The following is a 27,831-nucleotide window of genomic DNA, read 5'->3' on the forward strand; positions in this document are numbered from 1 at the left end:
TGTGTTGAAAATTGAAAAAATGTAGAATTCAGGGGACCTTGTCAACATTAGCTGTGACCTTGATTAAGTCACTTCCCATTTAAGGATCTGTTTTCCTGACTTTGACTCTTAGGAAGTCTGACTAATCGGTGAACTGGCTCTGCTCCAAGGAGCCTAGTTAGAGGCTCCAAGAAGCCTGAACCCAGCCCTCTCCTCCTCAGCCAGAGAAACTCTGTTCTCTTCAGTTTCATGCACTGACTTCCCTGTAAAATTTAGTTCGAACAAAAGGCTATGGGTCTAAACCAAAGTTTGAGAACCACTGGATTCAATGACCCCCTGCTCAACTGTATAAAGATCCCTGGTTTTGTGATTCAACCAGTCACTCCCAAAGCTGAAACCCTTCCTCAAAGAAAATCTGGGAAACAAAGGGCATGTATATAGACCTTGGCCTTGTCTCCCCAGCCAGACTGTAAATTCTAAGAAAAGCAAACTTGGGCTCATGGTTCTCAGCTTCCCATGACAGGCAGGCAGCCTTGGCTGAATTCATAGATGTTCCACAGAGTTCTGTGGCTGGATGATTGATAGTTAGGCAACAGAAAGGCCATGGGAAGGATTTACTTCACCTTGGGGAGTCCTCAGGGATGTAAGGACTCCCTTTCTGGGATGACTGGACCCCTGTGCTCCCATATAAATATTTCTACTCATATACATGTGTGTTTAACTTCCTCACATCATCTTGCTCCTTCTTCCCAATTGCTGGTTTTCAGGCGTCTCTTTTCCACGTGCCTCTCCCCACTCTCCTCCTCTCTCAGCCTGAGGTTCCTGACCCCTGACCCTGACTCTTTCCAGGGCACTGAGCTGGAATCCTGGGTCTGGAGTCAATGAGATGTCCAGAACAGGCAGGACTGAACCAGGTACCAGGAGCTTTGCACTCAGAGGAAGAGGCACCTAAAAAAGCAAGGACCAAACCAAACCGTGGTTGACCTATACAATGGGATATGATTCCGCCTTAAAAAAGGAACACGAGGACATTGTGCTAAGTGAAATAAGCCGGTCACAAAAGACAAACACTGTCTGATTTCACTTATCCAGGGTGGTCAAATTCATAGAAATGGAAAGTAGAATGCTGATTGCCAGGGGCTGGGGGAAGGAGGGAATGGGGAGTTGTTTATTGAGTACAGTGTTTCTGCTGGTGGAAATGAAAAGGTTCTGGAGATTCATTACTGATATGGTTTGGCTGTGTCCCCACTCAAATCTCATCTTGAATTCCCATGTGTTGTGGGAGGGACCCAGTAGGAGGTAACTTTCCCATGCTGTTCTCATGATAGTGAATAAGTCTCACAAGATCTGATGGTTTTTAAAAGGGGAATTTCCCTGCACAAGCTCTCTTTGCCTGCCGCCATCCATGTAAGACGTGCCTTTGCTCCTCCTTGCCTTCCGCCATGATTGTGAGGCCTCCCCAGCCATGTGGAACTGTAAATCCATTAAACCTCTTTTTCTTCCCAGTTTCAGGTATGTCTTTATCAGTAGCATGAAAAGAGACTAATACAGTTACACAACAATGTGAATATACCTCACTCTACTGACTTGTATGCTTAAAAATGGTTAAGATGGTAAATTTCATGTTATGTGTATTTTACAACAATTTTTGTTTAAAAGCAGCAAGAGCAAGGACCAAAGGAGGAGCCCCTGCCTCAGCCTGGCCCCTCTCTACCTGCCATCTGGAGGTGTGATTAGGTAGAGGGTGAGCCCAAAGGGAATAAAACTCCTCCAGGTGACAACTCCTCAAGCTGCTGGCCTTCCAGAGCTTGCTCTCCTGGGTCTGACCCCAATATCTCTAGATCCACAGGCTTTTGTCCTTGTCTCCTAGCTCCCAGATAATACTCATTTCTCTGAGCACACATGAGGCCTCAGGTGACTTTATCTCTCTCTCTCACACACACACACACACACACAACACAAACCAATGCAATTTGTTAATTAGTTTTAAAAAAACAAACAAAACAGAGACTGGTCAGAATCCCAGAGCCCAGCCTGGCCGTGTTAGAGCTGTTTATTAACAGGGAGGGCCTGTAAGGTCCTTGGGGCAGTGGTGTGGTGATAAGTCGAGGACTCCATCTCAGCTCACCCATCCGGGGCCTCTCTTTAACTCACCCTGGTATGGCTAAAGCCAAGGGCCAGGCACCTGAAAGAAAGTGCTAGGTGGAAAGGGCATTTCACCCTCCTATACCCAGCCCCTTACCACACCCAGGGGGATCCCAGGGAAAACCTAGGGAAAGAAGTGAGGAAGAACAGGGTCAAGAGCACAGGCCAGGGACCTTCTCTTCCACTTGGGATCGGCTTTCTCACTCCCAGGAGCCTGTACAGGAGGCCCCAGGCCTGAGGGAAGGGCATTGCCTTGAGAGATCCTGGGAGAGGCAAGAGGATGTGACTGATAGGGTCAAGACAGGGTGAACAGGCAAGGGCAGGCAGGAGACAGGAGATGGTGAGTGAGCAGGGCTGTCCTCACTTCCTGATCCCAAGAGGTTTCCTCTTAAGGGGTCAGGGCTGGGGCAGATGCCTTCTAGTGCACGTGGTGTTATTCTTAAGGCCCTATGTGACCCCGGAAGGGACCAGGAGGGAGAGGCTGCACTCACCTGGAAGACTCTGCTTCACCCTGACATGATGTGCTTGACAAAGGCTAGGAAAAAAGTGAAAATCAGCCACTATGTGGCTCAGCGCCTCTAGGCCCATAAACCACTTGTCCCTTCTCTACACTGCCTGACTTCTAACCCTCCTGCTCCCCTTTCTCCAGACTGTGTAGTTCCTGCTCTTATTTGGGGGTTGGTGGGGAGAAGGTGGATGGAGGGCAGATACCTGGACTCTGCTCTGTGCCCACTCTCTATGCTGATTCTCAACACAAATGGAATGAACTACATTATCTCTATGAATCCCCACAGCCTTGAGAAAGGTGCCAGCATCACCCCCATCCCTCAGATGAGAAAACTGAGGCTCAGAGAAAATCAGTGACTTAATCAAGCCCACCAGCTAATATATCACAGAGCTATCTCCAAAATCCATGCTCCCGCCATTACACTAGGAGGTTCACTCACACGATGGAACAGAACAACATCCAATGGGGGGTCTACAAAAACCCACCTCAGACACATTCCCTCCAGCTCCTGGGCCCACCCCACCCAAGCTGTTCCCACCCTACCATCCCTGGCTGCCCTGGGATGCAAGGCGCGGCTTAATACCTTCGTAATTGATGCAGCCATTGGCATCCTCTTGCCCAGCTAACAGCTGCTCCACTTCAGCCTCAGTCATCTTCTCTCCTGCGGTGGGTTTGGGAGGTGGTGCGCTCTTAATTACAGATGGCAAAGGAGGAACTGGCAATACCCAAGTACCCCCTTAAGTGTGAAGGTCCAAGACTGCCTGGATCTGGGAGGTGGTTCAAACCAAGCCTCTCCCAGAGGTTCTGAAGGGTGGGGCCAAGGGTCTAAAGGTCTTGCCTAGTCTCCGAAGCCTCCCCCTCTGCCTTACAGCTTCCAGGGCCTCAGTGTTTCAGGCAAAGACAAGGACAGAAGCCCTGAGTCCCACCTCTCAGGCCTCAGTAGTAAGCCCTGCTCTGCCAACCTGCTCTCCCCTCCTCTCCCAAACCCTGGTACCTGCTGAGCAAACCCAACTGGGAATGGTTGTTCTTGCAGAGCCCAGGGAGGCAGGGCCTGGATCAGGTCATTATCCTCAGGATGCAAAGACCCTTGTATACCACCCCCCGCCCAACCAGCATATGTCACCTTGGCACCTCCCACCCCTCCATTCCTCCCACTTGGTCTTCATCTCTGCCCAGCTGGCATACCCAGGGTGGCAAGGACATGCCGAAGCTCAGCACCCATGACCGTGCCATTGCTCTCCTTGTCAAAGACACGCAGGCCCTCCACGAAGTCCTCATAGGTGCCCTGCTCCTTGTTGCGGGAAATGTGCTGCAGGATGGGCAAGAACGTCTCAAAGTCCAGCATCTTGACATTCATCTCTTTAGGCAGGCAAGGTAAAGAAAGAGAAATCAATGTGAGCAGGTGCTCAAGGGAGCCGAGGGTCAAGAGGGGGCCTCACCCCAAGTCTGACAGCACCCAGGGCTTGGGCTGCAGCCACTTCTGGGTGGTACACCCATTAGTGCTCCTAGAGGACACAGAGCTTCCCATCCAAGCAAGGTAGGGGACTGGGAGCTGGGGAGATGGTCTCAGGGGCCCTCTTTTCTCAGTGAAAGCAGTAGGATGGAAGGAAAAAGGAGCCCTCCACCGAGACCTCTAAGCACCAGGTGGCCAGCCAAGCGGAGGAGCTGAGGGTGGCAGCAGCAGGATGTGAGGGGTCTGAAGTGCCACGCGGCCCAGGCCTCACACTCAGTTTAGACCCTTGACGTGACAGACCTATAATCACAGGGGCAAACCAACAGGATTGAAAAAAGAAACGTTTGCATCACTCTGCATGGGGTCCCATCACTAGACCACACAGCTTGAAGCTACTCTGAATCAATAATTCTTATAAATTCACAGTTCTCTTGTGAATAGCACACTTCTCCCACATGGTAGTGTATTTAAAAGGCTTTAATTTAATAGAGGCAAACTATTTTTAAATATCACAAATGTGGGCATTTCTTTCTTTTATAAGCACACAGGACTTGCTTCTGACTTCTGAGATGCAAGCCCCTAGCCCTCTGGTCCTTTCCTGCCCACATCCTTCACCCCCGCGGTTACCTTCAGCCAGAGGAGAAGGGGGACGGGCCAGAACCAAGGGATGGGGAGGAAACCACTATGGGGCCCAGGAAGCCTCCAGAGACAGCCCACCCTTGCCGAGAGGCTCACCCCACCCCAAACCCCGTGCCAACACCACTGAGGAGAAGCATGTGTGTGTGTTTTAGAGCAGCTGTTAACTTTACTGGTACACATGACAGACAACATTCACAAACAGGACACACTCCCTCACACCTCTTCTCATCTGCCGTAATGATGATTGACAGAGGCACAGCTCACATGAGTATGAACACTCGATCACACTTAGGAGCCACAAAAGAATCGTTTGCACCACTTTCTAAACACTTACTCAGCATTCTAAACACTCACTCACCAAAACCTATTGAAATGCAAATGAATGAAAGAGGCAGCACGTAGAGCTAAGAATCTTGAAGCTGCTCTAATTTATACCAAACAATTTGCAAACGTCAGTACTCTAACCATTATTAGAAACAAATTGTTTGTAATACAGCTCACGATGGCCACCACAGGATACCTCGGTGCTGTGACAGATGCCCCTCCTGAGAGCTCCTGGGCTGGGGAGTGGGAACCATCAGTTATCAGATTTCCAGATTCCCACTCAGCCTTCCTCAGACACTGAGGCAACAGAATGTGGCTCATGCCCCACAGGAGCTCCCAACCTCATGAGGGAAACAAGTCCAGGCTACATTCCTCAAGGGGCACTTAAGTACGGGGACATCTAGATAAATTCTCAAAATGGGACTAGGGTAAGCTGGGTAGGTGAGGCTGGTCCTGAGGGGCTAAAGCAGGAGAAGAGAGAGTGCAGATGGCAGAGAAGATCTGGACAAGGAGGGAGCCAAGGGGCTGCAAGCCTGACCCTGGGAGAGGTCTGCCATGCAGCCACACTGACCCTCAGGCTTGGGCTTGCCCAGCACACGCAGCACCTCGGCATTGGTAGGGTTCTGGCCCAGGGCCCGCAGTACATCCCCGCACTGGCCGTAGGTGATCTTCATCTCTCCAGTCGGGGTCCGGTCAAACAATGAAAAGGCCTCTTTGAACTCTGTGGAGAGAAGACCCAGCTATACCTTTCAATCCCCAGTGAAGGTGGTGGCTGGTGGCCAATCAGCCTCCACCCAAGCTGAATAGCAGGTGAGTGTGGTTGTTAAAATATCCCAATATTTCGCTTTGTCCATTATCCCAGGCCCTCCCTCGAACCCGTCCTCATCCCATCTTCTGTCAACCAAAGAAGCAGCCTGGTGCCTCCACGACCCATTCCAGGGCTGGGACTGGGATCTCTTCTATTGCTTCATTGTTACAAAATTCCAATGTTGGGAGGCTGCGGCCCGAGAATCGCTTGAGCTCGGGAGGCAGAGGTTGCGGTCAGCCGAGATCGCACCACTGCACTCCAGCCTGGGTGACAGAGTGAAACGCCATCTTGAAAAAAAAAAAATTCAGATGTCTCCCTGGCCTCCACCCCTCCCACCCACACATCCTGCTCTGGTGTAGGTGAGGTTCCTGACTCCTGAAATGACAGACAAGTGAAAACAGCACTGGCCCAGAAGTGAGGATTCCTAAATTCTCATCTTGGCTCTGCCTCAGAGTGCAGGATAAGCTGGGCTGGGTCTCAGCTTCATGTGCACACAAAGGGAGTGACAACTACACCCCACTCCCTGGGCCTGTCACTGTGAGAGCAAAGGGAGGTCGCAGTGTGTGGAAGCACTTTACAAAGTGATAAGACCGCTGGAAAGTCAGCCGTTATCAGTACTGCCTGTTCCAGGCTGAAAGGCGGCTCCCAGGCCAGATAAGGCAATGGTCAGACCACCCCAGCTCTGCCATGGACTCGCATACAGCCTTGGGCAAACTATTAACCCCTGTGGGCCCTCATTTTCCTAGCTCTAAGTGGAGATACAATGATCACTTGAGTGGGTTGCAGGTGGGATCACAAAGCACGCCAAGCAATGTTCAGCATATGGTAAGGGAATCGACAAATGGTGGTTACAGCTGTTTCCTAGTTCGCTTTCCTACTTACCAGCTCAGAACCACAGGGACTGGACTCCTTGAAGGCAGCAGGGCAAGTATCCCTGCAGCAAGACCAAAGGAAGGCACTCCTAGTCCCTTTTTCAAAGAACCTTAACTCTTCATTGATTTGTTTTGGTTTTGTTTTTGTTTTTGTTTGAGACAGAGTCTCGCTCTGTCACCCAGGCTGGAGTGCAGTGGTGTGATCTCAGTTCACTGCAACCTCCGCCTCCCAGATTCAAGCAATTCCTGTGCCTCAGCCTCCGAGTAGCTGGGACTACAGGCGCCCACCACCACGACACCTGGCTAATTTTTGTATTTTAGCAGAGACAGGGTTTCACCATGTTGGCCAGGCTGGTCTCAAATTCCTGGCCTCAAGTGATCCATCTGCCTTGGCCTCCCTAGTGCTGGGATGACAGGCGTGAGCCATCATACCCGGGCCCAATTCTTCATTGATTGGGATTCAACCAATTCATTAGTGGAAGTAATTTGGCCTGGGAGGGGCATTTAAGTTACCTTATGCTACCCACAAAGAAGTGCTTTACTAAGCAGATGAACAGTATAAGCCAAAAAAGAATTCATGAACTACTTAGGAAAAAAAGCCAGTTTTCATCCTTTCCAAGTACTTCTTTCCTTCGAGGCTGCGTATGGATTATTTACAAATCATTCCACATATCACAGAAGATTCCCCAGACCTTTACTTCCAACTCTTTCTTCGGCTTTATATGAATTTAAAAGACATAAAACCACATTTCTTTCACATTACTGAATAATCGAGTTCAAATTTCATTCCCATTGCTTGACTTTGGACAAATAAATATTTAACCTCTAAAAACCTCTTCTATAAATGGTACCTACATCATAGGTTTCTTTTTAGTTAGTTTTTTTTTTTTTTTTTTTTTTTTTGAGATGGAGTTTCACTCTTGTTGCCCAGGCTGGAGTGCAATGTCGCGATTTCGGCTTACTGCAACCTCCGCCTCCCGGTTCAAGCGATTCTCCTGCCTCAGCCTCCTGAGTAGCTAGGATTACAGGCATTACAGGCATGCGCCACCACGCCAGGCTAATTATGTATTTTTAGTAGAGACGGGGTTTCTCCATGTTGGTCAGGCTGGTCTCGAACTCCCAACCTCAGGTGATCAGCCCACGTCGGCCTCCCAAAGTGCTGGGATTACAGGTGTGAGTCACTCCACCCAGGTATCATAGGTTTCTTAAATTACATTCAAATTAATATAATAATGTATGTAAATATACTAGGTATATAAATACAATAATGTATGTAAAAATTTTTAACACAATGTCCAGCACATAGTAAATGCATAAACAATGCTGCTAGTATTATCTTCTTGAGTTTAATCCTAATTTGGATCACTTAACCATGTGATCTTGGCCAAATCATTTAACTTTGCTGAACTTTGGTTTCCTGCTTTGTAAAAAGGAAATAACACCTACCTCATAGCCTTGTTATAAGGATGTAATCTTTTTTTTTTTTGGGAGACAAAGTCTTGCTCTGTCACCTGGGCTGGAGTACAGTGGCACAATCTCAGCTCACTGCAACCTCCACCTCCCAGGTTCAAGCAATTCTCCTGCCTCAGCCTCCCGAGTAGCTGGGATTACAGGTGCGTGCCACCACCCCCAGCTAATTTTTTATACTCTTGGTAGAGGTGGGGTTTCACCATGTTGGCCAGGCTGGTCTCCAACTCATGACCTCAAGTGATCCACCTGCCTCAGCCTCCCAAAGTGCTGAGATTACAGGTATGAGCCACCGCACCCAGGCAGGATTTAATCTTTTTTACCTTTAAAACAATTAGCATGGTGTCTGGCACAAATTCAGTGCTCGATAAATACATATTTGTTAGTTGAATCTGAAGTCAGACTTTTTGATCTCCTAGTTCATTCAGAAGAGTGAGGTCAAGTTTAACAAAAGAGGAAGTCTCCTCAAAAGAAGATGTAATGATGTGCCAGGCACAGCGGCTCACGCCTGTAATCCCAGTACTTTGGGAGGCCAAGGTGGGCGGATCACCTGAGGTTGGGAGTTTGAGACCAGCCTGACCAACATGGAGAAACCCCATCTATATCAAAAATACAAAATTACCTGAGCGTGGTGATGCATGCCTGCAATCCCAGCTACTCAGGAGGCTGAGGCAGGAGAATTGCTTGAACCCGGGAGGCGGAGGTTGCGGTGAGCAGAGATCACACCATTGCACTCCAGCCTGGGCAACAAGTGCAAAACTCTGTCTCAAAAAAAAAAAAAAAGAAAAGAAAAAGAAAAAAAAAGATGTCATGATGCTTAATAAGAGGGTGAAACCTGAAGAGGAAGGTAATAAGAACAATGACCTATAATTTGAGCACTTACCATGAACCAGGATCTGAGCAAATAATTTTGCATAGAACACTTTATTAATCTTTATGAAAAAATATACGCTATAGGTATTACTATCCTCATGTAAAAGCCAATGTAGATATGACTTATGATCAACTATTAAGCAAACCAAGGAAATGATGGGGAGGAAGGAGGAAGAGAAGGAGACCTGCTTGTTATAACTGCTAATGCTCCAACCAATCACCTGGCCTGCTGGGAAGCCTGGTATGCACATAAAAAAATCAAACACTGAAGTTTAGGACTACAACTAGAAAAAAAAAAAAAAAAAGCCAGTGTGAACTTCAGGTATTAGAGGTGATGTTCAAGGGTCCAGAAGAGACCTTTCCTCAATAATCTGCAGTAGTGTAGTCACCTGCTTACTAGAGCAATGAGTCCAGTGGTAGTAACCCCTCTCTAAAAGAATACAGAAATCTGGAGAGGGATGAGAAGGAAGCCAAGGGCTAGAAGCTAATTCCTATGAGGGGGAAAAAAAAAAAAAAAAGCACAAAAGAAATTGGGAGGCCAGGCACAGTGACTTAATGCCTATAATCCCAGCACTGTGGGAGGCCAAGGTGGGAGGATTGCTTGAGGCCAGGAGTTGGAGTCCAGTCTCGGCAAAATAGCGAGACCCCCATCTCTACAAAACATAAAAACAATGGTACATGCCTGTAGTACAAGCTACTCAGGAGACTGAGGTGAAAGGATTGCTTAAAACCAGGAATTCAAGGTTATCGTGAGCTATGATAGCACCATTGCACTCCAGCCTAGGTGAGAGAGCAAGACCTTGTCTCAAAATAAAATAAAATGATAAAATAAAATAAAATAAAATAAATTGAGGCATATCACCTAGAGAATATAAATCTTAGGAGGGATTTGAAAACTATCTCCAAATAGATGGAGGATATCTAGAGGATGCTGAATGGACTAGAATTTCTGAATTGAAACCCAAATACTCTCACTTTGTGGATAAGAAAATTAAGATTTAAAGAAGTGACTTGTCCGAAGTCTCATGGCCAATAATGGAAGAATTAGGGCTAATACGAAAGTCTCCTAATTCCAAATTATGTTCTTTCCACCGTAACCAAGATGACAATGAGAAAACCATTATAATCTTCACCAAAAAACAAATGAAAAGATCACTGGGGTAAAATTAAAGGAAAAACAATTCTGATTCAACAGAAGGAAAAATGTCTTCAAGGTCAGAGGGATAAAAGATCAGAATGAGTTGTCCCCTCCCCATCAGCCCTGAAAGTCTTCAGGAGAGAAGAGATAACCATCTGTTCCAGTTGGCCATTTGGGAAATTAAAATTTTAAATCATTAGTTGATTTTCCAGTCCTCACTAGTGTCATTGTGTTTCTATATCCACGTAAGTATATATTGAACTAAAATGCATTGAAATTAATGCCGCAAGTGAGTATCCACTGAGTATTATGAAAACAGAGTCAGGCTCAATTCACTAGTTTCAAAATGCATATGCCAGCTCTCATGCTCCATTTGTGGGTAAACTGGCGTCACTTTTTTGGAGAGCAACCTGGCAATAACCATTATAATTTAAAATGCACCATCCTTTAAACCCTGCTAGGAAGGCCACAGGCGAAAGAAAGCTGATATCCTCCCACCGGAAACAATCTGAAAGCCTATCAATATAGTCTTGATTAAATTAAAAGGGTACATCTGTGTGTGAGAGTCTATATAATTGTTTAAAAGAATGAGGTAGAACTGTTTGTGTTAATTTTGAAAAGATATCCAAATACTGTATATTATTAAATCCAAGTATATATTTAATAAAAGGTGGACAGTGTGTATCACACGGCTTGATTTGTATAAACTGTATACACTCATACATACACACAAACTTGTGTATCATTATGTATTTTTCTGAAAGGATACATAAACACCTGTTCACAGTGGTTGTCTTTGGGAGAGGAATCAGCATGGAAAAAAAGGATTTTTATTTTTTATTATTTACTTTTAAGTAATATGTGTGTGCTTTTTTGCTTTTTTGTTTTACCATGTGCAAATATTCATTTAAGTTTTAAAAGAGAGTATGTGCTTAAAATGAGGGGGTTGGATTAGGTGATTTTTCAAGGTCCCTTCCAATTCCTATAATTTTATGTCCTAGAGGCGTTTGGTGGAGGAAACAGAGGGATACGCTGCAATGACATTGAGTCCTGCTTTACAGCTGGGGACACAGAGCATCACATGATAAAACATTTCATTGGCCCTGCCACCATTAGTGGGTTAGCATATTGGCAGACTTCATGGTGGGAGGAGGGGAAGCTGGTAAACTAAGGAGGGCTTTCCAATAATGGGAACAGAAATGAGGGCTTCCAAATATCTTAGATAGATCTTTGGGGCCAAGAAAAAAAGGCACTAACTTTTGTTAAGCATCTACTATGCTCCAAGCAGTCTGGCAGAGTAGTTGAGGAAACAGATCTGGAATCTGATTGCCTGAGTTTGAATCTTAGCTCTACTGCTGACTGCCATGTGAGACTGGGCAAGTCACCCAATCTCTATGTGTCTCAGTTTATCACTTGTAAAATGGGGGAGGTAACAATTTCTACCTCATGGTGTTGTTATGAGAATTAAAGGAGTTAATCCATATAAAGTGCCTAGGACTATGCCTGACACATGGTAGATGCTCAATATAGGTTTGCTATGATGATGATAGTGATTACTATTACCATGAGGACAACTACTCCTCCTCTTCTTCCTCCTCCTCCTCCTCCTCCAGGAAAGTGCAATAGAGACGGAGAGGTGGGGTTGTCCATACTCACCTTCAATCTGGTCGGCAGTGAAGTCTATCTGTAGGGAGGGAAATAGTAGTGAGGGCTTGGATTGCTAAAAGCAGTTGTAAAGGCCCCCAAAGGGAAGTAGAAACAGAAGTGGCTTCCAATACAGTATGGCCACCTCCAGCAGGCCACTGATAAGCAGGGAAGGCGACTTGTGCTAAGGGTAAAACACAAGTCTCCTGATGAATGAGCCACAACTGACAGGCTATAAAATACCGTCGGCCCTCCTCCCCAGGTTCAACCAACTCTGGATTGAAAATATTCAGAAAACAATAAATAACCACATGACAATAAAATATAATACATAACAACTATCACATAGTATTCACATTGTACTAGGTATTATAAGTAACCTAGAGATGATTTAAATTATACAGGAGGTTGTGTGTAGATTATATGCAAATATGCAAACTTTATATAGGAGACTTGAGCATCCTCAGATTTTGGTATCCGTGGGGGTCCTGGAACTAATCCCCTACAGATAATGAGGGACAACTGTAATGCAGACTCCAAAGCTCTCTCAATACCGCTTATTAAGTGATGGCTCCAGGTAAGAGGGAAAGGGAAAGAAAAATTCCCTGGATAATTCTAGAACCTACACGGACTGCCTATTGTAATGCCTCCGGGTCTGAGGTAAATTCTTCATCCTAGCCACCCACAAACTGCCCTCACTGTTGCCCCTTCAATCTCTTCCTAGTCCATAGTCCTCTGACAAGCTGCACTTCTGCACTCTTTGGGCACCACCACTCCCCACACTCGGACTGCTCTTTCTATTTGATTCTGATTTTAAATCCACTTCCTTCAATGAAGGCTTCCCACACCGCATCCCACTCCAACCCCTCCTTCAGCACATATCTCTCGTTAAGTACAATTTATACGAGGCCGTTGGTTTGTACTGAGCTCCTACACTAGGACCAACAGACCAAACCAAAATAGATTCACTCATGCTGAAGTTCCATGTCACCAAGCTGAAACTAAGTTGTTCATCTGATTTTCCAAGAAATCAGGAAAGTAAGAGATAATAGCCAAATCCCCAAACATGACAGTTTCAGCCAGCTTGATGAGAAAGTGCCATCTGCTTTAACCTTTACAAGAAAAGTAACTTTGCAATGAACAATTTGCATTTTGCTCTCATTTCTGCTTACCTCAGCCTTTCTTTGTCTATAATACCACCTCCTCTGCTCGGCTCATTGTTGCCAGATTCTAGACTCAAACATAAAAGCCAATTCAGATCTTTAAACTAAAATGCCTTCTAATTTTGTCTTCTGACACACTCTTAGGCACTCTGGGACAGCAAGAGCAATTGGCATGGGCCCTCCACGCTTCCTAATTGTTTCCAGTCATGCCTTTACGTGCACTCTGTCTCCTTGAAGCCACTGCTCCCTCAGGTAAGGATTCTTGTTATTGTTCACTGAAATGGTCAGTACATAGTAGGCACTGAAAAAAATTTGTTGAATGAAGTAATACATTTTAGATTTCCCCCATATAATGCATAGTAATTTAATGCTGAGTACAGAAGAGGAGAGTGAATGACAATGGCCAAGCATAAGTCATCATTTTATTTTATTTTTTATTCTTATTTTTTGAGATGGAGTTTTGCACTTGTCACCCAGGCTGGAGTGCAATAGTGTGATCTTGGCTCACTGTGACCTTCGCCTCCCAAGTTCAAGCGATTCTTCTGCCTCGGTAGCTGAGATTACAGGCACCCGCCATAATGCCCAGCTAATTTTTGTATTTTTAGTAGAGACAGGGTTTCACCATGTTGGCTAGGCTGGCCTCGAACTCCTGACCTCAGGTGATCCACCTGCCTCGACCTCCCAAAGTGCTGAGATTACAGGCGTGAGCCACCACACCCAGCCCAAGTCATCATTTTGATTTAAGATCTTGTATGTTACCTCGTGGTCCTTATGCACCCCACCCCACCCCATCCCATCCCATCCCCTCTCCACTGATGGTGGTTCCAATCCTGGAGCCTCTTCTTCAAGTGCCGTCATTCCTAGTCCTAATTCTGCTGCTGCTTGTGCTGTGCCCATCCTGTCTCATCTCCGAGAACTGACCTCCATTCATGAGGACCCAGAGATGGCAGCCATGAGCTGGGGATAGGTTGGGGCAGTGGGGAGTTAACTGGGTTGGAAAGAAAACTAGTTGTGGCTAGGAATAGACTGCCAAAAGTAGGGGGTGGTCAGAAAGTTAAAGGAACCCCCTAGATGGGGTGAAGGATGCTCTGCATTCACTCTCTGAGGAAAAGGCACAGTTTGCCTTACTTTACAATGCTTTAAGAACCAGGAATAAACACGTAAGAGCAATTAATGTAAAAACTTAAAATCTCAATAGACGTGGTCATAACTACACACACTGGGCTTAAGTTTGCTTCTGTTCTATCTTCGAATCTTTTTTATAATTTATTTATTTATTTGTAGAGACAAGGATCTTGCCATGTTGCCCAGGCTGGACTCAAATGCCTGGCCTCAAATTACCCTCCCGCCTCAGCCTCCCAAAGGGCTGGGATTATAAACATGAGTCACCTCATCTGGCTTCTGCTCTGTCTTGGAGTAAAGAACCTTCTAATCAAAGGAACTGGGTAAGTATAACACAATAATAGGGAAAATGTCTCTCATAAAAGATACCTATTTTTTTTCTACTTCAAAGCAACTTCAACAACCCCCATGAAGATGCAGATATGGAAAAGAGGATTGCAACCAGGGGTGCAATTTCTCACGGGTGAGAAATTGAGAGAGGAGAGTGAATGAAAGAAGTGACAGGCCAAGGGAAGGACACCAGTTTGATGCCACTAGGCAGCTGTTGCCCAGACACCAGGGACAAGGCCTGGCAACCCACCCAAAAGCACAGTGCTTTATGGGAACAAATCAGAAATAAAGGCGAGGAGGGATCCTGAAGGGTGAAATAGTCAGCTTTTCCTGCCAGGCTCAGCTTGTAAATGGAGTGATGTATGACCTAGAAAACCTGCAGGTGTTTTCAGGGTCCTACAGTAGCCTCAGTTTCCCCAGAGTGAGCCATAACCAAGCTCAGAAAAGGGGCAATTGCCTCCATCTCTTGGCTAAGCAGTTCCACCTTAACTCCTGTCCCTTGCGGGGACTGGGTCTTTGGCATAATACTTGTAGGGTTATCCCGGCTGTGGGTATGAGAGGAATTCTCAGAGGGCAGGGAGGTCATACAATTAGAGCTCTGGGTTTTAATTTCCCTGCCTGCTTGTCACAGAACCTTGTCCTGTGCTCTTATTTTGACCTGATCCCTCACCACCCCCAGCCCTGTCCTAAGGCTGAGATCCCTGGGGGCTCAGCACTCCCAACCTGTTATTAATAGCTCTTCATACCAGTAGCCACTTGACCTTTTCCACTCTGGTGCCAAGGCTTAAAACTGCTCCTCTTCAGAGGTCTCTGGCCCCCTCCCTCTTCAGCCCACCCCTCTCCCACCAGTTCCATTCCTTCAGCAGCTGGGCCAGAGAGCTGGGAGGTCTAAAATGACTGAGTCAGCATGCAGGGCCCACACCAGCTCCAGGGAGAGGAATGTTTTGTGTGAGGAGAGCAGGGTGGGGCAAAGGAACCAGGCCCAGCTTCCTGACCCAGTTGGAGAGAGGGTCTCAGCCCAGGGTGGGCCAGTCCTCTGCATGCTACAGATAGGAACCCAGGCTAAGGCCACAGAAGGAAAGGCCCGTCTGGGTAAGGAAAGAGAGAGAGGAATCCAGGCTCCTCTTACCTTAACCACAACCTCCTTCCCACCCTGCCCTCACCTGCCGTAAGAGTGTTTGTGAGTGAAGCCTTTCCCAAACTGCCATGCACAGGGAGGATATTCCCTGACTGTTTATATCATTTACTCCAAGTTACACTGGCAGCTGCCATGATGTGTCTGTTCTCCATAAAGATATCCCACTACCTCCTAGGAAAAGGCTAGTCTGTTTTACTTTGCTATGGTGGTCCTCATAATGCCTTATAAAAGGGTGGATGGATGGTTGGTTGTACCTCCCCCCATTCCCAACTTAGCTGCACAAATCTAGGGTAGCAGGACAGGGCTCCCTCAAAGCAGCACCTCATTCTTGACGGTGAAGGTTTATGACTCAATCTCCCCCTCATCAGCCCCAACACCCACTCCACTGCCCCATGGGACTGCGATCTGGGGCATGGACACCCTAGTTCTCATCCCAGTCCAGCCCACATAAAGTAGATCGCTAAGCTCCAGAGCAAAAGGACTCTGAATGTCATCCCCACCTCTATCCCAATGGCTGAGCCTCACTTACCTTTACACTCTTGGGGTCAAAGGCAGGTTCCTTGGGAGCCTCAGGAGCTGGGGCAGGGGCTGGTGCAGGGGCTGGAGCTGGAGCTGGAGCTGGCTTGGCTGCCTCCTTCTTAGGCTCAGGCTTCTTGGGAGCCATGCTATCTTGTTGGGATCTTTGGCAGAGGAGTGATCTAAGAAGAAACCAAGAGACGTGGCGTCTGGGAGATGAGATAGGAGCCTGGGCCGCCTCCCTTCCCTTTTATCCTGGGCAGGAGCCCCCACAGAGGGGCTGGGTGAAAGCAAGAGCAACTGCTGCTGACTATAAAAGGAAGAAACGCCAGCAGGGTACAGCTGACAACTGTGTATTGTCACCAGGTTTGGGGCCACCAGCCCCCTCCCCTTCATGCCACAGCTCTCTCTTCACCTCTAGGACAGGCTGATCCCTTCTTGCCAATTGGTGGAAACCCAGAAGGACCAGGGAAACAGACCTTCTCAAATATGCCGGAGCAGCCAGAGAGATGAGCTGACTTGAGCAGTTGATAAGCCTCACACAAAGCCCAGGGGAGGGTGAGGCTTTTTTTAGCCCCTCCCGAGCAGAGGCAGCCCACTGCACATTCCTTCTAAGCCAAGATCCTTTAAGCTGAGAGCCACTCTGGGCCCTCAGCTCTGCCTAGAGGCCCAACTCTCCAGGCATGGAGCTCTGAAGCAACAGCTGGTCCAGCCAACCCACACTGCCCCACACCCTCCCAACTCACAGGATGAAAGCCTCCATTTTCCAGAGCAGGCATCCCAGGAACTCCACAGACCTCAGACCCCTAGATCTACCCCCTTACACACAACCTCAGTCATTCATTCAACAAGTAGTGAGCACTGAACCCACGCCTAGGCACCTAGGAGAGAAGCAGAGAGATGTGGTAGAAAGTCGAGGAGACTGAGGGTCAGAAAACTTGGGGTTTAGTTTTCACTTTACCTCTAACTCATTCTGTGCTCTGTGTGTGTGTGTGTGTGTGTGTGTAGTGCTTACTACTATCAGTACCAGGAACTGTTAAGTGCTATTCATATAAAATCTCATTAAATCTTCACCATGATCCTATAAGGTAGATACTATTTTGTTTGTTTGTTTGTTTTAACAGAAACAAGGTATCGCTCTGTTGCTCAGGTTGCAGTGCAGTGGTGCAATCACAGCTCACTGCAGCCTCGTCTTTCCTGGCTCAAGCGATTCTCCCACCTCAGCCTTCCGAGTAGCTGGGACTACAGGTGCACACCAGCACACTTGGCTAATTTGGGGGGAGTTTTTTTGTTTTTTGTTTTTCAGTAGAGATGAGGTCTTGCTAAATTGCCCAGGTTGGTCTTGAACTCCTGAGCTCAAGGGATCCACTAGCCTCGGTCTTCCAAAGGGCTGGGATTATAGGCATAAGCCGCCATGCCAGGCCAGGTAGATACTATTATTATTTTCATTTTACACATGGGGAGATTGAGACTAAAACTGGATGAACAACTTGGCCAAGGTCACTCAAATAATTAGCTATAAGCTGGGATTAGATGTAGATATGTCTGAGTCTAAAGCCTATGCTTGAATAATGTATATGATAATCCAGTTGTCAGGGAGAGACATACAAGTTTCTGCATTTATTGGAGGAGTCAGGATGGATACACGCTGAACTGTTAACAGAGACACCTCTGGGGACCTAGGGGGTAAGGGTGGGAGGATAACAGCAATTTGCAGTTTTTTACTTTTTTCACTTCCTGTATTAATGGAAATTTTTATAACGAGCATTTACTGTTTATGTAAAAAAAACTTTGAAAGTCAACAAAATAATTCAGAAAAATAACAACAAAAAAGCTTATGTATCCACTACACAAAACTGCTTTGTGCTGAATCTTTAGACTCTACAGTTCAGAGGAAAAGAGGAATAAAGCTGAGAGAGGCAAAAAAATCACTTCGCCTTTCTAGGCCCAGTTTCCTCACCTGTAAAGCAAGATTGCTAGACTACAGAATCCTGGTTGCTGTTAGCTCCTAAGCCTGCAATTCTGGGTGCCCTGGAGCCCACATCTGCCCATTTCCCAGCTCTCTAACTACAGGTTCCATGCCCCAGATCATTGCCTTCAGAGCCAGAAGGACCCTTAGAGATCATCTGGCCCCATCCTGTTTTACAGGCAAGGAATCTAAGGTCCAGGGAAACGTTTAAGTTGCCTCAAGACATTCAGCTACTTATAGGCAGAGCTGGGCCAACTAATTCTGTTTCCCGGGGTGCAGTGCTCTCTGTAGCACACTGCTCTTCACTGCTCCTCCTGTAGCCTATACACGCTCACTGGTGGTGACAGAGAAGCCCTCAAAGGAAACGGGCAGGAAAAAGGGCCAGGACTTGCTCAAGGGAATACTAGAACGAGACCAGGGCCCAGATTCTAGCCCAGCCCTGGTCCTGAGCTGGGATGGTGGCTCCTTTGCTCTGTGCACCTCACCTCCTCCCCTCATCTTCTGCCTCACCTCTCTTCCTTGCCAGCTACCAAACTTGATCCCTTGTACCTTCGCTCGCACTCTTCTATAATCCCTGTCAGTCCTCTCCCTGACCTACCCCATTCCCCACAGGGGTTGGGAGTTCAGGTTGTTGGTGACGAGGAAAGAGAAAAAGTGGAAGCCCAGGCCCTCCTCCTTCTCCACCTCCACCTGCATCCCTTCCTGGACTGCATCCTGCGGAGTTTGTGCAAAAATATACAAACTGGGATTTCTGTAAAGAGCTGCAGGATAGAAGCTGGGAGACCCAGGCACTAGTCCTGACTCTGCCAGCCACTTCCTCTCTCTGGGCCTCAGCTTGCTTATTTTAAAAGGAAAAACAATCAGGAGACTTTCAAACCATGTTCAACAGAATCCTGTGACTAGCAATCTTGCTATCTTGCTTTATAGGGTGACATGCTTCTGGCTGCAGGGTACATAGAAAGGCCAGACCTTGGAGCTCCTTCCACCACCATCACTTCAGTCACCACCACTCCTGTGTTTTACATACTGGAGCTCCCAGTATGTAAAACAGTATCATTTTCTAATGGTTCCATGGCTTAAAATTTTTTTAAATAATCACTGAATGACACATGCCCCCTTCCAGTTAAAACACACACGCACACACAACAAGTTAGTACTATGTTATTGTTGTAGTTATTCTACAAAGACGTATGATCCTCAGAAGAAAAAGCTGGAAGGTTGTTCTTTCCTTTTCTTCTTTTCCTTTTTTCCCCCACCCCACTCCCCTTTCTTTTCTAAATTCTAAGAAGCAAAATATCAGGTCTGCATGGGAACAGAGCTATGAGGTTAGAAAGCTGGGAAAGCCGAATGGGGCTCCGGAGACATCCAAAATCACACAAATACTGTGGACTCTGGAGGTAGACAGTGATGGGTCTGAAGCCTGGTTTTGCCACTTTCTAATCTAGGCCTTAGTAGCCTCAGGACCTTTGAGGGTAAACATTTCCTTTTCAAATTGTCATGAGATTTGTATGAAATAATGTTAAGTAAGGCACTGCAAACAACCTCTGCCATGTAGGAAACATTTGAAGATGTTCATTTCACTTTCCTTTGCCAAGCAGGTTGAAGCTAGAGGTGCATTCAGGCCTCCCAGATTTGGAACTTCCAGAGAGAGGTCCACATGAGAAAGGGACAAGGTAAGGTGACAGTGGCTAAAGGGATTTTAAGGTGTGGGATTAGGAATGAGGAAGAGGTGGAAAGGAATGGAAGCGGGGGGAAGGGCAGCAGCTGGGAACTCATGGTGTAAAATATTTGTGGCTCAGAAAGCATGTGGCAGGTCTCTAGGGCCAGGCAGCCTGTCTGACGGAGAACACTCGGAGAAGGCATGCCCAACCACCTGAAACCTTAGGCACAGGAGCCCCAGCAGGGGAGGAGACACTCCTCAAATCAGTTTCGGATTCGTTTTCAGCAGCCCCAGTGAAAAAAGTGCCTGGCACTTCACAAACAACTGGAGGAGAGCTGTGGTTTCAGGGAAAGAGCCATGCATGAAGAAGCAACATATCAACCCCTGGCCTTGTTTTTACTAAAATTCATGACGCCACGCTTCATTAGAGCCCAGTAACTGGAGTCCGAGCTTCCATCGTCTTATGGTCTTCATTCTGTTTCATGGCCAGTAACTTTCACCTTCAAATCTTACCAGTCGAGAGCATCCTTCCCAGGGCCTATGACACAGACTTGCCCTACAATATGTGTTGGCCCATCAGAGCCAAGGAAAGAAGGAGATGTAGTAGTGTGAAGAGGCAAGTATGGCAGTGGGTACTGGCAGCCAAACAACTTTCTCTGGGAAGCATCTGGTGGTTTCTGAGCCAGAGTTGCTGAGGCTCACCCAAATGCTCCCATGAGGGACTTCCAATTCAGCAGATTGAAAACACAAGACAGAATTTAGCACCAACCGGTTTACATCAGATGTCAAATTCGGACACAAATGCACAAAGGAGAAGTGACATCAGCCCTCATTTGGGCTGAGCTCGCAAACACTCACTCCTCCTCCTCCCTTCATCTCTAACCACACAGAGCCTGTCTGTGTCCTGCTCAGAGAGAGGTCCATTAGAGTCTCCTGCCTGGGATCAAATGCTGCTGACAGCTAGCCTGGCTGTTAATGCCTTGTTCCTGTCACCCTCTCTCTCTCTCCTCTGACCAATGTCTCATAAGCCTGGACATCACAGGGCAATGCCCTGGCCAACACTTTGTCAATCGTCCCCATAGAGAGTACTGGGTAATTTGGGTTTCACTGCAAGGCAGAGGTTAAGAAGGCTGACTCATGAATCAGACTGCCTGGTTTAGAGTCCTGGCTTAGTTAGTTAACTTTTTTTTTTTTTTTTTCGAGACAGGGTCTCACTTTGTCATTCAGGCTGGAGTGCAGTGGTGAAACATAGTTCATTGCAGCCTCCATTTCCCTGGTTCAAGTGATTCTCCCGCCTCAGTCTCCCAAGTAGCTGGGACTACAGGTGCACCCTACCACACCTGGCTACTTTTTAACTTCTTCATGCCTCAGTTTTCTCATCTGTAAAATGTGGCTGTTATAACTACAAGGTAGTTGTGAAGATTAAATGAGTTAATACAGGTGGCACACGTAGAATAAAGTGTCTAGCACAAAGCAGCTACTCAAGATCTTTAAGCTTGGATCCTGATGGAACTACTGTGACCGTGGCTCCCTATCCCAAGATCACCCGCAGAAGAGTTACAAAGAGAAAATATCAAGAAATGAAGAAAACCTCGAGAAACCCCTTGGGTGAAGGAGAGGACCTTGTTTTGAATTGGTGTGTGTGGTAGAAGGGTGGCTTTGATTAGAGGCAGGAAGTGGCCAGGCACAGCTGTGGAATGATTAAAAAAAGAAAAGGAGCTCTCAGGGTTCTGATCTCCCTTTTCCTCCACCACTGTCTTATGACAAACGGTGCTACTCCCTCACTCGCCATGACTCAAACTGTGGTCCGGGTGTTGGTAAGAGTAACAGCAAAGCACTGGAGATGCACTGTGCTTGTGATCAAAACAGGTAAGGGGGCAACCCAACTTTAGACAGATGTTCCCCCTCCTTAGCCCTCTAAATTTCCAGGGCATGTGAACTATACTCTAAGAAGTGTTTTGGCCACAGACACGGTGGCTCATGCCTGTACTCCTAAGGCTGCTTTTCCCTGATGGGAGGGCAAAGGGTGAAGCCCTGACATGGAGAGTTATTTTATGAGTCTGAGCATGACACACTTGGGAGTTTGGGAGCCAAGGGTTCTCGGTTTTAGGGCTCATTCACCCCCAGCCTTCAACCTCTAAGCTCAATGGCACTAGTATGCATTGTTGGACAGAACAACCTGTATGGCCAAGGACAAAATAACAAGACACCTGAATAGCACAACTCATCCGAAAGGATACAACTTACTTGATTACACAGTGTAACTTAAGTGGAAATATGACAACAGATGGACCAAGATTTTAAAAGTAGCCCAAAAATCAGGCTAAAAGAGATAAACGAAAATATTACTAATATGACACCAGGACAAGAAAATGTAAAGAACAAACAGAATATCAACTATAAAAAGTATAATAGATGAAATAAGAAAAAATATTTTTAAAAAACAAGCAGACATCTTATGTATGAAAAAGTAATCACCAAAATAGAGCACGTAATAGATTTGAAAAGTGGCAGAATAGATATAGCTGGGAAACAAATTAGGGAATTGAAAAACAAGAGAGACTATCTCCCAGAAGAAAAAAAGAGGGCAAAGAAATAGAAAACATAAAAGAAAAGCTAAGAGATATGGAGGATAGTACGTTTACATTTAATTGACAATTTAAAAAAAGGGATATGAAAGATAGAAGTCGAAATGTTTTAGCCCAGTATTCCCAGCACTTTGGGAGGCTGAGGCAGGCAGATCACTTGAGGTCAGGAGTTCAAGACCAGACTGGCCAACATGGTGAAACCCTGTCTCTACTAAAAATACAAAAACCAGCTGGGCATGGCAGTGCATGCCTGTAATTCCAGATACTCAGGAGGCTGAGACAAGAGAATTGCTTGAACTAGGGAAGCAGGGCTGCAGTGAGCCGAGATTGTACCACTGCACTCCAGCCTGGGCAACAGAATGAGACTCTGTCTATAAGTAAATAAATAAATAAATAAATTTAAGCTTCAAGGAAAGAAAACATCTCTGACTTATCTAGATAGGTGAAAGAATTTATGCTCAAATTGAAACCTTTCACAATACAAATCAATATACATTATTTCAATGTAAGTATGCAGAAGATTCTGATTGTAATAAACAGTATTATGTAAATTGGCTACAAAAACAAGAAAAGTTTAAATAATGCTTTGTTGATATTAATAAATGTAGAGTTGCTTTTGTTGATATTAATAAATTTAGAGTTGCTTTTTCAATTTATACAATACCTCTTTGAATTTCATGTTAATGATACTGAGTTGACACAAGAGTTAGTGAATTTACTTAATTTGGACAGATGTAGTTTCAAAACTGATATGTTTTTGCTTCAAAGTCAAGTCAATTCTGCTAAAATAAATATGACTAATATGACTAATATGAAGTAGTTTTGTCAGTTTGCATGTAAACATTAAAGAAAAATACTTTTTTGATATTTGATTATTAGAAAACTTTTAAGTATGCTTGGGACAACTTAGGTATATGAATCTACTTTTTCGACTGTGCATTTTATGAAATCTAAATACAGATTAAGTGTTTATAATGAAAATTTACCATCCAAATTGAGATATGCTATAACAGTAAAATACATACTGGATTTTGAAGTACAAAAAAAAGAATGTGGGCCAGGCACAGTGGCTCATGCCTGTAATCCCAACACTTTGGGAGGCCAAGGCAGGTGGATCACTTCAGGTCAGGAGTTTGAGACCAGCCTGGCCAACATGGTGAAACCCCTTCTCTACTAAAAATACAAAAATTAGTTGGGCGTGGTGGCACGTGCCTGTAATCCCAGCTACTCGGGAGGCTGAGGCAGGAGAATCACTTGAATGACGGAGGTGGAGATTGCAGTGAGCCGAGATCGAGCCACTGCACTCCAGCCTGGGCGACAGAATGAGACTCCATCTCAAAAAAGAAGACAAAGAAGAATGTAACATATCTCATATTGATTACATGTTGAAATGATAACATTTTGGGTGTATTGAGCTAAATATTATTAAAATTTTTAATAATACACACATACTAGAAGCATTACCCATTATCCAAGAACACATACAAACAAAAAAATACACATTAAAAGTATTCAATAATTGCCTAGAGTGGGTGTGGTTTGGATGGCTGGGTCAATGAGATAAAAGAAAATAAATAAGTAATCCGGCCAGGCGCAGTGGCTCACGCCTGTAATCCTGGCACTTTGGGAGGCCGAGGCGGGCGGATCACCTGAGGTCAGGAGTTTGAGACCAGCCTGACCAACATGGAGAAACCTCGTCTCTACTAAAAATACAAAATTAGCCAGGTGCTGTGGCTCATGCCTGTAATCTCAGCTACTTGGGAGACTGAGGCACGAGAATCACTTGAACCTGGGAGAGGCGGAGGTTGCAGTGAGCAGATCGTGCCATTGCACTGCAGCCTGGGCAACAAGAGCAAAACTCCGCCTCAAAAAAGAAAAAAAAGAAAGAAAAGAAATAAGTAATTAAACAAGAAAGGCGTTGCATGGACCACTGAAGAAAAAAGGCCATAAATCAGGAGAATGATTAACCCAATCCTCTGTATATAAGAATCCTTCCCACCAAGGAGGGAGGAAAAAAAAAGCAATGAATCACCTGAAGGCTCAATAATTCATAAGGCCCAGAACACCAAAAATGAAAGCAGAAAAGGAGGGGAAAGGTGTCTAAAATCAAAGTTCAAGGACCACAGTAAAACTAGCTATCACAACACTTTATTTTTTACTTATTTATTTTTTGAGACGGAGTCTCACTCTGTCACCCAGGCTGGAGTGCAGTGGCTCGATCTCGGCTTACTGCAACCTCTGCCTCCCTAGTTCAAGCGATTCTTCTGCCTCAGCCTCCTCAGTAGCTGGGATTACAGGTGCCCGCCACCATGCCCAGCTAATTTTTGTATTTTTAGTAGAGACAGGGTTTCACCATGTTGGCCAGGATGGTCTCAAACTCCTGACCTCAAGTGATCCACCTGCCTTGGCCTCCCAAAGTGCTGGGATTACAGGAATGAGCCATAGCGCCCAGCCAACACTTTAAATCATCCTCTCAAACTTCATTTCCTTGACTGCTTTAGCATAGGTGGAGAATGCTATATGTTCAGCCTCATCACTCAATTGTTTAAATGGTTGAAGCTCATTTCTGTACTGCAATCAAGGCAGTGCTGTCTAGTGACATATGTGTGAACTGAATCCTGTGAGAAGGACACTGGGAGGGAGCCTGCCTAAGGTGGGTTAGAGTCTACCTAGGGATCTAAAGCAGAGAGCAGGATAGCTGGTGTTTGGCAGAGATTTATAGTTGCAAAGCAGCAGAGAGCAAGTTGGAATCCTCACCAGTCATCCAAACTGCATCATCCCAGATATGCTAACAGCTACAAGGAACTTCAGAGGTCCAGAGAGAAGGGGGTGACTTGCCCAACGTCACACTGAGTTATGACCGACCTGAGACTAGAATGCAGGATGCTAAGACAACCGTGGGAGCTGGCAGAACTGACAAAAGGGTTCTCTGACGGAGAAGCCTAGCCCCCAAGGGGGCAAGGAAGCAAGGAGACATCAGTAGAAGAGACGGCCCTGGAACCCACAGCATGGGTATCTCTCAGTAAGCAAAAAGAGCCCAAATCCTTTCTCAGCAATTGGGGATATATTTTTAATGCTAAAGATTATTCTTTCTTCTCAGTTTCCCTTTCCACTGACTTCCTCTTTTACTTCTTGAATTCTGACTTCCTCTCTAGCACACCACCAGTGACTTCCCTGTGACTAGATCTAGTGTGCTTGTCTTGGGCCTTCTCTGCTATGCTTGTAACACCAAAATTCTGCCACCAACTCTCCTCTCCCTCATTCAGATTACTCTCATTCATTCATTCAACTAACACTTATTGTTGGGAGATCGACACCATCCTGGCTAACAAGGTGAAACCCCGTCTCTACTAAAAAAAAAAAAAAATACAAATTTAGCCGGGCGTGGTGGCGGGCGCCTGTAGTCCCAGCTACTTGGGAGGCTGAGGCAGGAGAATGGTGTGACCCCCAGAAGTGGACCTTGCAATGAGCCAAGATTGTGCCACTGCACTCCAGCCTGGGCAACAGAGCAAGACTCTGTCTCAAAAAAAAAAAAAAAATTATACCACTGGAGAGATAGAGCAAGACTTTGTCTCAAAAACAAACAAACAAACAAAAAAAAACCCACAAAAGCAAATAAACAAACAAGGAAAGAATTTGGGACTGGAGAGAGAGAGTTTTCAGGCAGAATTAAAAGCATCTTTTAGTTGCGTACCTTCTTTTAGTTGTACGATCCTCCCGCCTTGGCCTCCCAAAGTACTGGGATTATAGGCATGAGCCACTGTGCCCAGCCTGCAGGTACTTCTACTAAGATGAATAAGAGACCATTCCTGGCCCCAAGGAGCTCACTGTCTGGTGTAGAGGATGCAGACATACAAATACGTAGTTTTAATATAATGATAAATAGTTTCACAAAGATTTTACAAGGCATTACATTAACAAATGTGTACCTGTAATCCCAGCTTCTTGGAGACCCTGTCTCAAAAAAAAAAAAAAGTACCTGCATACTGTAGGTGCTCAATACATGTTAGTTGTAGTAAAGTCTTTTTTTTTTTTTTTTTTTTTTGAGACAGGGTCTCTGTCACTCGCACTGTAAAGCAGTGGCGCCATCTCGGCTCACTGCAACCTCTGCTTCCTGGGTTCAACCGATCCTCCCACCTCAGCCTCTGGAGTAGCTGGGACTACAGGCATGTGCCACCATACCTGGCTAATTTTTGTGGGTTTTTTTTGGTAGAGACAGGGTTTCGCCATGTTACCCAGGCAGGTCTTGAATTCCTGGGCTCAAGCGATCCACCTGCCTTGGCCTCCCAAAGTGCTGGAATTATAGGTGTGAGCCACCACGCCTGGCCATACAGTGCTATAATTTTAACTCACTGCAACTTCGAACTTCTAGGCTCAAGAGATCCTCCCACCTCAGCCTCCCAAGTAGCTAAGACTAGAGGCATGCACAACCAGGCCCGGCTAATTTTTTTTATTTTTTTTGTAGAAATGAGGGTCTCTCTTTGTTGCCCAGGGTGTTCTCGAACTCCTGGCCTCGAGTGATCCTCCTGAACTTCCAAAGTGCTGGGATCACAGGCGTGAGCTACTGTGCCTGGCCAAGCTTCACATTTTCAATTAACCTTTGGATATTTCTCATCTGAGGCTCTCCCAACTCAGTCTGGTTTAAACCTAGATCAGCCTCTATCTCCCAAATCACATATCTGTAACAAAAACAAAGTCTATTCAAGACAGCTACGGTGTATACTGAATACTAAAATATAATCAATCTGTGTTTAATACATTGCTCTGCAATTTACCCAGAGAAAAAATGAGGCTGCTTAGAGCCTAGTCAGAAAAGAGAGAAGCAAATAATCTATTATTTGGTGGGCATCCACTCCAGATGCTATAGATATTTTTTATCTAGTAGTCAGGTATATACATCACTTCTGAGGAAAAAAAGAGATGATAGCCACTAAGATCATTAAATTTACTCTTTTTGTTCTAAGTCTGTACTCAGTAAGCAGTCTTCTGGTTAGAATCTGAATGCCTTCAGGTCAAGGAATTGGATAAGACTATTTCTCATTTTAAGTTAGTAACTCGAAACTGTTTAAATTTTCTATCTTTTTTCAGATTCAACCATCTAAGATCCTAGAGTAGTGAATATTCAGAGTTGCCCAGACTCCCTGGCAGCCTCTCTGCTGCATTCCTAGCCCCTAGTCTTTCTCTCCTCCAATGCACATAATCCTCAGCTGTTAGCATAATCTTTTTCAAATTCTGGTCTCATGAGGTCACTCTCCAGCTCAATCATCATCAACAGCTCCTTTGGTCTATTTTATCAAAACTAAAGTCATCAGCCAGGAACCCAAAGGTTTTTATCAGCTGTCCCCAACACCACCATTTCAACCAAGCTTATACAGCCTCCAGTCCAGACAAGCTAATTTGCTTATAGTCTCCTGCCTTTATTACAGATGCTCCCCACCATCAGTTGACAATATCAAGTCAAAAATGCATTTAATACACCTAACCTACTGAACATC

General features: G+C 45.7%; 1 protein-coding gene across 3 annotated transcripts in view; it reads right to left on the reverse strand.

Moving 5' to 3' along the window:
* Positions 1–1,993: 1,993 nt before the first annotated feature.
* Positions 1,994–27,831, reverse strand: part of MYL4 (myosin light chain 4) — a 34,368-nt gene continuing 8,530 nt past the window's right edge. The window contains exons 1-8 of one of the 3 annotated variants that reach the window (XM_055387780.1): positions 16,535–16,662; positions 16,133–16,301; positions 11,863–11,890; positions 5,620–5,769; positions 3,818–3,991; positions 3,216–3,293; positions 2,616–2,659; positions 1,994–2,164 (exon numbers count right to left, since the gene is read on the reverse strand). In XM_055387780.1, the coding sequence (XP_055243755.1) occupies positions 2,631–2,659; positions 3,216–3,293; positions 3,818–3,991; positions 5,620–5,769; positions 11,863–11,890; positions 16,133–16,267 (594 nt within the window). In that variant the 5' untranslated portion in view covers positions 16,268–16,301; positions 16,535–16,662 and the 3' untranslated portion in view covers positions 1,994–2,164; positions 2,616–2,630. Of the gene's footprint in view, positions 2,165–2,615; positions 2,660–3,215; positions 3,294–3,817; positions 3,992–5,619; positions 5,770–11,769; positions 11,891–16,132; positions 16,302–16,534; positions 16,663–27,831 lie in introns of those variants that run through there. The other 2 variants (XM_055387775.1, XM_055387778.2) reach the window with 2 other exon arrangements.

This window comes from Gorilla gorilla, chromosome 4, assembly GCF_029281585.2.
Source record: "Gorilla gorilla gorilla isolate KB3781 chromosome 4, NHGRI_mGorGor1-v2.1_pri, whole genome shotgun sequence".
NCBI lineage: Eukaryota > Metazoa > Chordata > Mammalia > Primates > Hominidae > Gorilla > Gorilla gorilla.